At 30.2% G+C, this 16,244-nt stretch overlaps 1 protein-coding gene across 2 annotated transcripts in view; it reads right to left on the bottom strand.

The window, feature by feature from the left end:
* Window positions 1–3,706: 3,706 nt before the first annotated feature.
* The window catches only part of LOC100878605 (uncharacterized), a 352,447-nt gene continuing 339,909 nt past the window's right edge, over window positions 3,707–16,244 (bottom strand). For both annotated transcript variants that reach the window (XM_076530211.1, XM_076530210.1), the window contains one exon: window positions 3,707–15,926. In XM_076530211.1, the coding sequence (XP_076386326.1) occupies window positions 15,649–15,926 (278 nt within the window). In that variant the 3' untranslated portion in view covers window positions 3,707–15,648. The remainder of the gene's footprint in view (window positions 15,927–16,244) is intronic.

Raw genomic sequence — 16,244 nt, 5'->3', positions numbered from 1 at the left:
TATTGATTATATCTTGTTGAGGCTATTTGTTTTTCGCGCTTTATATCCATGTTGCGTTTTTCTTTTCTAAATTAATATTGTTTTGTTTTCTTGACGAACAAGAAGATATGCTCTTAAGTAAAGAAAATAATAAAAATTCGAAAGGTGAAACTTTTGAACATTCTACTAAAAAAAGATGTTCGTGGAACATTATTTCAGATAGCTCCGACAGCGAATAAACATGTAATAAAACTATTTTGGAATTATTTGATCTATTTGAAAATAACTGTTTTTTAGTTACATACGTATAAGTTTTTTATTTAAAATGCTCTTAGTTTGATTTTAATAAAACGCACATATTTCGTTCATAACATAGTTTTTCCTTAATATTCGATTTAAACCTTCCTTAACGAGAAAAGATAAACGTGAATCATTTTCACATACATAACGCGTTATACGAGGTCATACGAGCGCGTTATACGAGAATACTCGTACAACGCGATTTCCTATAACGCGGAACCCATACACCGTGTTATAGGGGGGATTACTGTACTCTTATTTCTGACTTACACCGGTAAATGTCGACATACACCTAACCTAACCTAACCGTGATTGTCGACATACACCGGTGAGGGTCAGAATGTGCAAGAATGTAATCAAATATTCGATCTTTCACCGACGTATTTGGTATGTGTTGACATTCACCGGTGAATGTCGATATTCTCCAATTTCGGTCTTTCACGGTAACATATACATATAATAATGACTGTTATGCATATTTACCATATCATAAGAGTATTTATATACATATTATTATATGTATGTATACATATTATTATATGTATGTATACATATTATTATATGTATGTATGCATATATAGTTTATCATGTTCTTTGGTTACCAGCTTTGATTAGTTAGTCAATACTGTCTTCTCACAATCAGTAATTAATCAGAAATCATTCACTGCTGACTTCTCTGTAGCTAATCAAAAATCATTCATTACTGACTTCTCAGTAATTATTAATTACGTTAATTACTGACTTGATTTCATTTACTCGTAATACTCAACCGTTAATCAGATTATGTTTTGCTCAACTCTGTTAGTTGCTCCCTTCGACAATTTCTTTAAATCTACGTAAGCAACCATGTTAATATAAAATACTTTTTACCTCGAACACAAGGTTATATAAGTATACATGTTTATGTCAACTTTTTCTTATTTTAGTGTGCTAAATCCATCCATGCTGCACTTCCCACGTACAACAGACACCCTACACATATACTCTTGTATGTGTTTATATTTGCATACATGCATGTATGTTTGTGGATTCGTCTCGGGTAAATTTCACATTTTTACCTCTCTTCGAGCGATTATGTCACTCTTTTTTGTATTTTTGTCTGCTTTGTACTTTTTCAATCGAAGAGTATACTTTTTGCAATTAAACTTATTTCATATTTTATCGTTAACCCATTCAATACCGTCGTTTTATGATAAAATAATCTTCAAGGACAGGAATTTTGTTCACTTTAGAATAATTATAACATTTGAATGGAGCAAATTATAAATTTTTGTTTGATCAAATAATACAAGCTGCATCTTGTTTTTTAATAAATGTTTTATACGTAAAGGACAGATTTCGTTTTTTTTTTTCAGAAATAAGATTATTAAAAATGAAGAGACAGTACGAAAGTGACAAGATGAGTAAAATATTCATATCAGTAAAAATTTATTTTTATGATTCCTTTCAACACACATTGTTAGAAACAATCTAGAACTATCTTTTCGCAGATAACTCAAATGTAAATTATCTTCCTTTTCACGATTTCCTTCCCTTTATATTCTATTGATTTCATGTATATTTTAGAGATCGGACAATTATTAGCTGTACTCACCTTTTCGCTTTACAAAAACATTAATAATAATGAAATGCATGTCAATTTCTATTGTCAAGCTATTGTCAATTTTAATCTTTACATACAGTTTAATTATTTTACTTTGACACATTATTCTTACAAGAACGTTGATTAATGATACAAATTTCTCTTCGAAATCCACAGTTTGTATAAGTATGACGCACTGAATGCGTCAGAGGCTCTCATGAATTAAAAAAATTTATAAAATTTACTATTATTTTAACGAATAAAAATTATAGTAAAAATAGCACATAATTGAAATCTGATCTCGCAAGTTTTTTAATTCGTTACAATTTTATCAACTTCAATGAACATGGATCTCCTAATCTACTTTTTGAAAGCTAAAATATTATAAAATCTCATGAGAATCAGTTTTGAATGTTGGGTATGGTAAATATATTTCTGTATTTCGAGTGTTTGCACATATTTTTTCTACTTGTTAATTTCCAAATTTTATAATACACATGTGACAACTTCAGGCGATTTCTGAGTTCATTTGAAAAGAAGAAAGTGTTTCATTTAAACTACTTACGTTTGTGAGCATTGGGTCATGGAAGAACCCTCACGATGGTCGATCAGGTAGACGAAGATCGGAAATCATCTTCCCACGAATATCCTAATGCGACTCTACTACTCGTTAAAATGGTGGATATTATATGACGAGTTAAATGTTGTGTAAAAGTTATTGTTTATGAGTTGAATGACTTAAATGTGACTTAGAGTTTACTGAGTTTGGTATCTGATAGGAAACAGGACTATGAGCAATTGGTTATGATGAGACCTTCACAACAGCCCATCGGGTAGACAAAGGTTGTAAGGCTTCGTCCCACAAATCCAATGTAGTATTCGAATTGTGAGTGTGATAAAAGAATAGATTGTGAGCGTATGTTGACTCTAGAACCTTTATGACAGACGATGAGGCAAACGAAGGTTGTAAGACTTCGTTCCACACGTACAAAATGTATCCTCGTGCCTTCATGACGATAGTTGTTGAGTGATAATGGATATCACGCGAATCTCTGAAATGATGGTTCGTCGAGTAAATTGGTATCCACGAAAGATCTGTATCAAGACTGCACGAGTTGCTCAAAAAGAAAGACCTGCGAACATTGGAGGGAAAGGTCGAGCCGTGGAGGTGTTTACTATAGAGGACCAATCAGGGTCAGTCCGTAATTTGGTAAAAACACTAATTGGTGATACGACTGAGCGAATGGGATCGTGAGACCTTTAGCCCTCAATGAGTGACCGTAAGTATTAATAATAGATGTAGATGATCCAAGCACTTGAGTGATTTGAGTCCTTCAATGGATTTTGGCATTGAGACACTGCGAGGCTGCTGAATGGTTGAGCTCCAGTACATTGACCCGCCGGATAGACATGGATTTCGCAAATATACACCACAAGGGGTGCACAGTTTAGGATATAGAAGTAAACTTCTTCAAGGAAAGATAGACTTTGGGCGAATGGCATGCGTTTTGGTTTGTTAGTAAGGTTGCTGACAATAGTTTAGAAAGTCGAGTTGTGAAGACGTTTTTGAGAAGTCATCAAATATCTATCTAACGTTGCGTGACAGATGCGTAGATACGATTAGGGTTTGACTGAATACCTATAAACATTGTTGTAAACATTGTTGTAAGCATTACATACGTTATTTTTATTGTTTTCGTTATAGCTTATCTATGATTATTGGTTAAATATCATGGATTCCCGCTATGCGTGTTAAATTACAACTTTCATGTTACGCTAAATTTTTCTGTTATTTAATATCATCTAAGGAAGTTTTCATTGGAGAACTTAAAAATACAGCAAAGGTAAGATGTAAGATGTATATTTAAAATACAACGTAACAATAACGAAATAGTATCGATTATAACAATAATTTGATTTTCAAAGTCAATTAAACTTTCCGCTGTAGTAAGCTTAGTACATATTAGAAATACGTAGGGTGTACAAAATAGGTCAGGTAACATTCCAAACTAATGTATTTGTGCATAGAGATATTTGCGCATTTTATATGTATAATTAAATTCATAATGTAAACAATGTTTTATACACGTATACACACTATGACATTCTAAATAATTGTATATAAAAATAAATTAACAAACAATTAGTCGATTTGGAGAGAAGCATTCGATATTGAATTCGAATTTTATGAAATCGGTATTTATGAAGATGCCAATAGTTTCTGTTTCCTTTTATGAATTCTACATACAGAAAGTCTGTTTACAATAAACGTATATAACAAAATTTTGCGTTGAATCTTGTGAATATTGACAAAAAGAGAGTACAGAAAGGCAGTTTTATTTTATAATAAAGTATTTCAGATTTTATTTTATTTTAACTATGACGACGAATATTAAAGAAAATTTTCTGAGAAGCACATACTTGGAATTAAGTTAATTTTATCAGTAGAACTACTTTTTAGTACAAATTCTTATGTTTCGAACCTGGTCTATCTCTACTCATTTCTGTTAAAGCAAACACAAAGTAAAAGTTTGTATTTTAAACTGTTTTATGAGAAGAGTTCTAATCATTTGTGTGACATTGCTGACGATCTTAATTACACAAGTTATTTTGATTTATAAGAAATTTTTCACTTCATTTACAAAAAAGTGATATAAGATGAAGTGGGGTAAGTTCGTAAACGGGGCAAGTACGTATATAGGCTATTTTTATTACAATATGAGCGAAATTTCTCCATTTAGTATGTTTGTTTCCTTGTTTTGTTTCACTATATCCCCTTTTATATTTCAGCTAAGAATACTTGTTTGCAGTATAGAGTACTTGCATAATGTAGTCAAAAGTATTTTATAGCAGATTTGTTAATAATTCTGCTCTTGCCCCATTGCATATGAAATAAAGTTTCAAAGTATTTAACTTCAAGTTGCGCTCTTACACCATTTTCGAGGAAAGTGCAGAGTAGTTGACATTTTAAACAATTTCCTATCAAAATCAAAATGTACAAGGAAAATTAAGGTCCTAGTTAATATTAATTAAATAGTAGGAATTGTGCAAAGCATTCGATATCGACAGCGTTAAGTATTTACATAGCAGACTGAAAATCTTTACAAAAACCAGTCTGCACTTACCCCACTTTACCTTATCGCTACGAATGTTTATTCATATGTATAAGATTTGATACGGTATAATATGTACATAATTACATTTTATTAAAAGATAACGGTTCGAAACATTAGTCATCATTACAAATAATAGAGGACTAAATAAATTCTTCATACAAGTTTCATGTATCACTGCAACTTAAACTATCTTGGTATAAGCAATGAACAGCAAATCTTGATGTTGTAGATTACGTAAAATGAAACAGTTTGTTGGGAGAATAAAAATTATAAAGACTTTATCTCGTGATTTTGTTATGAAAAATTTCTTCAGGAGCATAAACGATGACTCTATCTTGTATTAATCAAATTGTGTCAAAAATGAAATTATGATCAACAATTCCTTTGACTACCGTTATAATTAAACGCATAGTGACATTAAAACAACAGTGCCTACATTTATTTTAAACAGACTGTATATAGTTCTCGCTAGTGAAAGGTTAATGTAATCAAACTTCGAAGTCAATAAATTGATGAATAGAAATGGAAACGTTTTGACGGCGTTGCATAAGGAACAAACGAGTTTTCTCTGCAAAGCACGCCAGCAGAGCAATCAATCAATTATAAGCGTAATGTTGTTTAAAGATCTAAAAACTCTGTAGCATTCATGATTATCAAATAGTTCGGCGCAGTAACAATAATTAGCGATTATCAATTAAAAGCATCAAAACTGCCTTCTGTTCGAAAAACTAACCGACGAAATTTAGGAATTAGTGTGGGAAAACAATGATTCTTAAGAAAACGTAATCCGTCCAATCAGTCAAGGATCACCGAGGATCGATTCGAATATAAAATACTGTATGATTTCATGTAATTTTCGCATCTTAAATATTTCAATATTTGCATCGGAAATCCATAAGTTATTTGACTTGAGAATACGATTAAGAAATATTTATTTAACACATGAACTGTCATAATAAGTTGTAGACAAATTATTATATATAGCTGAATTTCAAAATGTAGTTATTTTAGATTGTTTCAGTTTGCTACATTGCATAAATAATATAGTAATGTTATTTAAATATTTCTTTATTTTTTTCGATTATTCGACACTGTTTATGAAATTCGTAACGCGGTTTACCACCAGAATCGGTCAATCAATGTAATCAATGTAAATTTCGTATTTTAAATCTTTAAAAATAGTCCATCTCTTTCTAAATATATATTTAAGCCATCGTATATTTTGAAAATAAATAATACCATAAATTATTTTCTACATATATTATTTTTATGTAATTTTCGGGCTACTGTTCTGAATTTTTGATATTCAATAAAAACATAAAACTTGCAATATATAAAACTATCTATGAATTAAAATTTTCAGAACATTGCAGAGTACTTTATTTTTGTAACTGCAATTAGTTTTTACTCTCATGTATTAATACAGATTGCTATATGTGTACAATTTCTATTGAATTAAAACATATACATCTTTTTACTGAAAATCTTTCGCTTAGATATACCATTGTTCTGAAACGCGAAGTATTTTAGATGCGTAAATTAATGAAATCATTCCGTATTCACATATTCGTCGAAAATTCAATAACAATAATACAAATACGTATCCGAATTGTCCTAATTCCTTCAATTTGAACTCGTAAACCTTCAGATGTATGTTCGTCGGTTCTATCGAGAGCATCGAAAACAGCAGAAAATGGTAAAAAAGTTCAAAAGTCCTGCATGTAAAAAAATTTACATTGAACGGTGTCTATTAGCGAGCTTAAATTATGAAACTATTTACACGGATCGCTTAAACAGAAGGTCGAGCTTTTTACACGTGCTCATCTTTCGCTGTACTTAAGCTTATCGACTTATAATTAGATATGCAATAAATATCTTATTAGTTCGGAAATAATTCTTGTGTGTACCGTATTACTATATTAGAGTGTGTATATATACTTTTTTTTATATATATGTATTATATTATATCGTATATTATCACCAGCACTAGGTGAATGAGAACAAATTAAGAGGTCTATTAGATTTTTTCTTCATTCATCTAGTGCAAACACTTTGTAAAGTTCCTTAAAACTGTTTTCATATACATACATAGATGTAATTCTTTTTTTTTCAATAACTTTAAGTGGACCCCAACGGTAGTCGAACGTGCACACCTGTACATCAAGAAGAATTTCTTTTTTCGATCAACTAATTATAAGAACGCAGTAAAATACAATTCCTTGTTTGAATTAAAATTATTATTTCAATTGTGCCATTCTAATTTATAAAAAAGTATCTGAACTTTCCTCTTTGTAATATTTTCTTTCTTATTATAACAGAGATAAAATTTTTCACCTAAATATATAGATAATATATACAGTTTAATATTTGTTTGTATATTTTTTTTTCATTTTTGAATATAAAGAGTTTTTAATATAAATCTAACTTAACGCTTTCATCTAAGTAACATAATAGAACACAAATAAGTACTTTAAAATATTTATCGCTTTTTTGACATATCACACTAGCTGATTTCAGTAACGTTTGAAAAGAGATGTTTTAATCATCGATATTCACCTCTGAATAGAAGATCGAATGAATACTCATACTTATGTATTTATTCAGTACATTCTAAAACATATTTTTTGCAAATCCAGATTGCAGATACCTGACATATTTTGTTTCGAAGAATATTAACAAACTATCCTTATGTTACGTGATATTCTATTTTATTCGCGTCAAATATTTCATTCGAAATGAAGTTGATACGAAAAGAATAGTTTGATACTTCTCGCAATATTTATATAATCAGTTACGTCCAGATAACTGGTGTAAAACATTGTAAATTAGTACAATTTTGTTTAGACCATTAACAGCTTATATTGCTCCAAGTAAAACGCACCAAATTGAATACATCATTTTGTACTTTAGATTAACGCATGCAATTAAAACCACGATGTTTATATTCATGATACAGTTACAATTGTATCCACGTTCTACTTCTAAATTTGAAAATTTTTTAGGTACGATACTACGATTCATAAAGATTTAGAAAAGTCAACATTCTTAATTTTTAAAAGATATTCGCGTTCGCTCTGGTCTGGAGGATTCCCATGAAAATCTTCTTGATGTACGGTCACAGAAGAATTTGTAACTGTTTTAAGTATAAATATTGCAGTGTAAATAGATAATTTAAATATCTGTTATTCGAAAGACACATGTAGACCGCATTTTATGTCGCGTCGTAAGATTATCGGAAATACTTGCTACGATTCCCTCCTTCTTCCCAAAACTGTCCTCCAAAAAATAACATCGAAGTTGGGTGCAAGTGCTAAGTTATGTATCGACGAAGTGTAAATACTCAATAGCGATGTTCCTTAACTATTTTTCGTCTATTCTTCCTATCGCTCTGTATCTCTCCCTTTAATATTTTTTTTTCGAATCGAACACAATGTTAATAACAGAGTTCAGTTACTACAAGATTAATCGAGAATGATTCATGTGAATTAACAACATGTATGTTTACAAAAGTCCTAATTTCTTCCTAATTTACTAATATGCTGTCATTTAACATTCACGAACAGGCACACGATTTTAAGCTATATCTCATCACGCTTTAAACATCAAATAAGGTGTTAGGGAAGCGAATAAGCTTTTCGAAATTGAATTCGTGGAGGAAATCAAACTCTCAATCATTCAATGATCATACACATACGCAATGCTTTGTACCACACAACTTCTTTATCGTACATTAAAAGTTCAAAATTAAAAGTTGCGACGGACCGAAGAAGTTTCCGTGTAATATAATTATCTATTAACGCGTCATTGTTAAAATATTCACGGTTCGAATTAGTAATTCACTGATAAATCAAGTGAACAGATTACAAATGTATAATCTGTTATGTATACAATAATTACTGATAATAATTAAGAAACAATACGAAAGTATGAGTATTATTAGGTGTGTAACATATTAATTCAATTATGTAGAGGAAGTAAGTTGTATTTACTTGTGTATATGCGAGTTATCATGATGCGGGGATGTATTTCGAACTATTTATAGCTATAATTGAATAAATAAGTAATAGAATAAAATTAGGTATAACTTTCTTGTTTCTTAATTTTTATCAGTAACTATAGTTATTCATTGTTTTAACGCCACGTATTAAAAGTTTTTACATATTACAATTTGAGATAGCAGTAATGTGAAGTTTATACAATTTACAGTAGATTTCATGGTTTTCCAGACAAAGTACAAGAATTCATTTTGTAAATAGGAGTAAAACAATAATATTATAAACAGACTAAAATGTTGACTGTAAATTCTCCTTTACAAGATAACACTATGTACGTTAAAAGCAATCATAAGATACGAGCATTTTAATTCTCCCAAATTACCAATTTTACATTTCTAACTTTAATATATCAAGAATTTTAAAACAAAAAACTCAAGAACTAGTATAAATAATTAATTATACTTCTATATTACATTGATATCAAACTTTCAGTTGATCAAATGAGTATTGGCACATCCAAATTTTGTTAAATATTTGTAATTATTGAATTATTTTATTAAGATCCTATATATCATTTTATGTTGTATAACATATACTAACTGCATACCAAAATACATCACTTAATAATAACCACAACAGAAATTATAAAGGAATAACGAAAATTTTATAGTCAAGATACTATGGCAGTCACGTCTGCAATTTAGCTCTACAGTACCTTCTTTCCAAATACTTTTTACGCCACTTTTAGGAAACAAATATAAATAAACATATTTATAAATTATGTTACAATTTATATAATCTTTGTGTAAATTATATTATATTATAAATATGTATATCATATAATAAACAATACATTGGTCTCTCTGTTGCCAACTTGATTACAGAATATTATTAAAGCGAAAGGAAATATTAATCATTTTTTTTAGTTTGTATTAATTTTAAACATTAAGTATTTAATTTTTGTTCTCAGCCTGTGTTAATATTTTCTTGACTATAAAATTTTCGTTATTTTTTTATAATTTATATTGCTATTATTATTAAGTAATATGCTACGATATATAATTAGTGTACATTGAAAGACATAAAAGTACATATACATATTAATAAAATTCTTTAATAACTAACGACATTTACAAAAAGGATGTGGCAATACTTATTTCATCCACTATACGCCCGTGTACAATCATCGACAGTTCGAATAGAGAAATTAACAATACCAGATAACAGAGTATAACAATACATTGACCTGAAATCGTTACTAAATAATAAATACTATGTGATTGTGCAAATAACGTAAACGTTATCAATTTTTTGTTACAATGGAAACTTAATTATCGCTTATTACAAAATATCTTCGTACTTTGTCGAGAATAATTTGGAACACATAAACGGATTCTTCCATAATATTAGCTATTTGCAAAAATTTTTGTCGTATTTTGACATTTGACATTAAAAATTGGTACAATATTAATAACAATATTGGTACAATATAAATAATTCCACATGTGCTACACAACATGAGGAACTCAATTTAAAGTGGATAGAGTATACAAATTCAAAGAAAAGCTGATTGATTCAACCTTGTTCAAAATTATCTGCACTTTTATGTTTTAACAAGTCACGCACACTTGTCTTTGTAAAAGAAGCTAAAAATTCTCAGTTCGTATAACAGAATTTTGTTTTTTATATTGCAGATCTTTGTGTTTAAAGTAATTTAAAATTATGTATTCGACATCGAGGCGATCAACAAATTCGACGTACATTGAACAAATTCATGTTTCAGAAATTGGAAAGACTGAAAACTCGTTGATAAGTTATTATGGATCGTTTAAACATAAAAGTGGTGATAACTATGATTAAAGTTGAAAATTTATATTAATTTTTTCTGTTACTATGTGTTCGCTGTTCACCTCTACAGTGGGTACCACATGTTACAAAATATATTGTACATATTTGGATTTCAGCACGGCCAGGAAAATTTTTGCAAATATTTAATATATAATCCAAAATGTGAAATAATATTTAATTTTCGTTCGTATAAGAAACTATTCGGGAACTTAATCATTTTACAATTTCTTAGCAGAATTTCCCACCGTTATCTGTTATTCATAAATGTGTGATTGTAAAAATAAGATAATCAATGTAAAGATAATATATTCAATCAAACTATAATAATTACTTATAAAAGTAAGATAGCAGTTTTAAACCCTTGATCCCTTTAAATATCGATAATAAGTAGTTCTGTTATTTACTATAATTTCATCATCCCAGTGTTAATCGTGGCTAAACTTTACTTTGGCTCACACAAAATTATTGGCTGTTTTGACCATTTAATCATTTTTGATGCGTAGAATACAAAAATACAAGTTTTAATATATAAAAAGTTTTGCATATATCAATTTGAACGCTTTTGGCGTATTTGTTTGCTTACTGCGACGCGATATTGGTTTTTACCTATGCTCCACTAGTTGATTATGTAGAGAATGTCATTAAAGTAAAAAACATGTTTTTTTGGTCACTAGTTGTAAACAGATTTTAATTGTTTGTTAACCAGTTAACTGTGGCGATCTTTTTGCAAAGCGCGCACCAGAGTGTGTTGTGATAATCAAGCGATGACGAGTTAGCTCTCAAATATTTATGAATCCATCTCAAATCATTTACACCTTTTATTTGTTTATTTCATTTCGTGTTGAAGTCTAATAATTTTAAACATATTACAATTTACGAATATAATTTAGTTTCCGTCAAAATTACAATTTAAGTATCAAATTGTAATAAAATTTTGCGCATGACGGATGTAGTTGTCATGACATAAAATTCTGCCACATCTCCATGACGTATATAGTCGTCAAACACACTTAACTGGTTAAATACACGATATTATAGAATCATTTTAACTCTCATAAACGTAGCTTAATCAAATTATAGACAGAAGTCAATATGGTATCACACTCACATGTTAAATTAGCTAAAAGTGCAACTTTACATACGCATAACTTTTTAACTGCTGGTTTCCTAGCATTAAAACTTGTATTCTTATATTCTAAGATGACAAATGTGTTAAATGATGGTACAAAAACTATTAAATAACTTGAAGTCAACAATTTTGTGTGCCGCAAAGTGAAATTTAACATCAATCATGTTAATTTAAGATATGGAGAAAATTTTAAAGATGTTCTTCAGCAAAACCGGCCACATAGCGTCACAATATTGCCACGGATCTACTATTTCTGTTTCAATAATAATTACATATTTTGGAGATAATACGGTAGTGAACAGCGAATGCTTTATCAAAATTAGCCCAATAACTTTGGAGATCAGGTACAATCGAACTTATACAATCTTTGTTGTTATACAGGACGTGCCAAAAATCTGATAACGCCTAATGTCTCAAATAATATTTCAAGTAAATTATATAGTTTCGATCATTGCTACATTATATTTGGAGTTACCTCAAAAAGCCCTTTGTGAGTCATATTTAAATTTTTAAATGAGATTTCTTTTTGCAGGAACTGATTTTTCGAAGTCACAATATGTGTAAATTTATGCTTTCGTAAGAAGTGGAAATGTTACATATTTTTATATTTCTTTTTTAACTGCATATCGTTTCTTTATACCGCACTTCTCTTCGAGATATTCTACGTAGATGAGTTTTAAAATACAATGTAAGAAAAATCAATATCGATATTTACATTTGTATGATTTATCTCGACTTTCAATTTAAAATATATGTAAAAAGATATACCACTCCATTTGAATATTCAAACATGACCATCACAGGGGTTTTGAAGCAGTCGCAGATAAAATATATTTTATGTATTATCCATATCTTTTAAGCGTCACCAGAGTTTTGGCATACTCTACATAATGTTACAAATAATATGTATAAGTTCAGTTAATAAAATTGAATAAACGATACATAATAGCTAACAATACATACAAGGTATCTTTTAATACTAAAAAAAGAGAATGTGCTTTTAAAATTTTCTTTGTACACATTATGTACAACTACCATTCTCAAGGAATTTAAATTTTAGAAAGTTTCAATGACTCGTGAATAGATAAAGTTTTTACAAAAAGTTTTAACACTCCATAAGTTTCTGTAAAGATCTAATTGGTCATGACGGAAATTCATCAATAACGATAATCATATACACACATACAAAAATCAATCTAACGAGTCTCATACAGAATATCAAAAACGTTCTAAGTACCATTTCCTTCACAAAACGATCATGTTACTTTCTAATAGGCCTTGTACACACGTGATTGGTCGAGACAGATGCTTCCACGATCAGCATCGTAATCTTCTCATGAATGATCAACGAGCCTTTGCCAGAAAATCACTAATTCATTAAATTGGCAACTAAATTCATCATCTTTCTTCGTATTTTGATTTTAAGCTGTCCAACGGCAAACAGATTGGAAAATTACATTTACGTGTGATAGGAGGTCGAATGATGTATATTTTGATTAATGACTGTTCAATTTTAATATACAATCTTATAAAAAAAAAATTGAGAAAGATCATAACTTAGTTGCCTATAATTTATAATTGTTAATACGCCGCATTACAATGTATATTTTATGGGTATCTTTATAAAAACAAATGTATTGGTGCACAATAATTCGAAGAATAAACGGTTATACATTTGTATACTTTTATTAGAAAAGTACTTATTTTCCGTAGAATATTCCGTTGATCAGCCATGAGAAGGTTTTCCATCGAAGCTTCTTTAATTTCTTTATATCGAAATTATTGTACGTCGTAAAGTAGAAAAACATTCAACAGTTGTCCAGAAAGAATCGGGTAGATTTCTCTTTCGTAGACACGTTTCAAAATTTCTAACTTGTTTTTTTTTCAATGAACATGTGCTATAATTTACTACATCTTGTAGTAAAATAGATTTTCTAACGAAAGTCTTGTGCTCTGGTTTGAGTGTATAGGTATGTATATCGTACGATTCAGTGAGGTGATCGAGAGATTTTTAAATAACATGAACACCCTGAATAAACGAAACGATAAAAAATATGCTGCAACGATTCATGAAATTTGAAAGATGTTTATGAAGTTTCTTTGTAAAGTTATTGACACTAGGCCAATAGTTTTAGACTTTAACGTCGCATTTTATCTTACGTTTCGCATTTACATATACACGTATGTTTGGATATATGTTAACATACGTGAGAAGCTACATAAGAAGATTGCAACAAGAACGAATATTTATTAGAATATACTATCGTCATTTAATATTACAACTCAACAGAACCACTTTGAAGTTATTATAAATTGGCACGTAAAATCGTACTCAATACTTTTAATTTTCTCGTCAATTTTGGTAGTGTTATCACTTAAACCAATTGTTAAATTGATTTATTTTTCGATACCTACCCTCTTTTTATAACGACGTTCAAGCATTTTCTGTCATGTTTTATTCTTTTTATTTTGGTATTTTCTCTCAAGTTGTTCATGTTTCAATCGTTTAGTACGAAATATACATACAGCACGTCTATTCTATATACGTAACATGTTCTTTGTACAAAGCTTTCATTGGTTTTCGAAAGGAAAGAACTTGTCTTTCATAATGGCAACGAATTGTTTACGATTGTGTGCAGGGTGCTTTGTGCTTAGCAAGAAGTGTCCCTTTCATTTCGCGTCTCAGTTTAATGCTATCGTCGTGGAAAAACAGTAACATTCATTTGTCTTCTACAAATTCTCTAGCACTTCAATTTACATCTACTGTGTTACTCGATGACCAAAATGCAACAAGATATGAAAAAGAATATCTGGATAAAATTCAGGTAAAATCTTAGTTTTCGGGCCAACCGTGTAATAAGCTATCCCAAAGGTTACATGTGAGGCGATTAATTTTTCACGTCTTCTAATGAACCGACAGAAACCGTAATGAAGAGGTTCTCTGAATTGTTTATACGACTGGACATACCGTGAGACCTCAAAGGTCAAATTTCCATCTTCTCTTCTAATGAGCCAACAGACACCACAGATATTTAACTCGTTTAAAGCTTCGAAAATGTAGATCAAATAGAGCAGAATATTCCATTTTAATCTGTTAATCAATTACTTTTATATTCTTTCTGTTAATTATAACCCAATGGAAACGGGTATAAAAAAGGATTTAAAAAGATCGCCCGTACAAGAGATACTGTCGCTTCTCACCCTTCAAATTTTCTCAACCCCGGATAATTTACATCCGAAAGGAAGTTCACGTTCTTGGGGTAGCTCGATTTCCATCTAAAAGCAAATATCAGTGGCCGATAAAGTGATATCGAGGTTAGATAAAGCTCAGCTAGCATACGAGATAGAAAAGTGCACTTTCCTCAGCGATATTTCAAACTGAGTACACGTTACGTGTTACACGTAATATACATATATATATATATAGTATGTACTGTATATGTATGAATATATGTATATATAGAAAGTTACAAAAGATAAAAGAATCGAGTATAATATACATGTACAGACTGTCCCGGGAGATGAATATCTCCTCTCAAGGTTTACTTTGGTTTACTTTCCAAAAGCTTTATCTACTTGGTGATCTCTCGTTTTCTACTTTGGTCTGTGACGCTTCGGAAGATTCTCTCTTCCAGCGGATGTACTTTCATCGTCGACTAATTGGATCCGATTAATTGGCCGGTTCTCTGATGTCGATCATTAGGCTTCATCAGAATGGGAGCATTGAGAGCTGCGCTTCTTCTTGTGATTGCCGTGATGGTGGTGATGGTGGTGTTGATGGTGTTGATGACGATGGTCGGTGTGCATCAGAGCATCGGTTTCTGGTTGATTTTGATGGCCTACCAGCAGGTCTAATGTGCCTCTTGAAAGTCCAGTTTGATCATTTGCCGGTGGTGGAAGCGGAGTTGCCACCGGTGACTCGCTTGGTAAGGGTACACAGTGCAACACGTAACATCTTACGGCCGCCAGAATAATACCTGAAAATTAGTAAATATCCATTACATTCTGTTGTTTTAATAATGTTTTCAATGAAGATTCTGTTATCTTTATTATAGAAAAGAATTTTACAGTGACAGCTGATTCAAAATCAATATGAAAGAAAATGTTATAGTGCTTTCAATTGTGTGGAGTTCTTTACACCCTATTTCAATTTTACGTCTTCTAAAAAGAAATAGAACAAAAAGTCCTTAGATTCTATGTATATATTCATTAACAAAATTAGTATTTCATATCTGTGTTACTGGTTCTACTTATAGATATACACGATTTATTCATATTTATCATAGCATCAGAAA

The sequence above is a fragment of the Megachile rotundata genome, chromosome 3 (assembly GCF_050947335.1).
Source record: "Megachile rotundata isolate GNS110a chromosome 3, iyMegRotu1, whole genome shotgun sequence".
Classification (NCBI taxonomy): Eukaryota; Metazoa; Arthropoda; class Insecta; order Hymenoptera; family Megachilidae; genus Megachile; species Megachile rotundata.
This window is presented reverse-complemented; position numbering and strand designations above follow the sequence as displayed.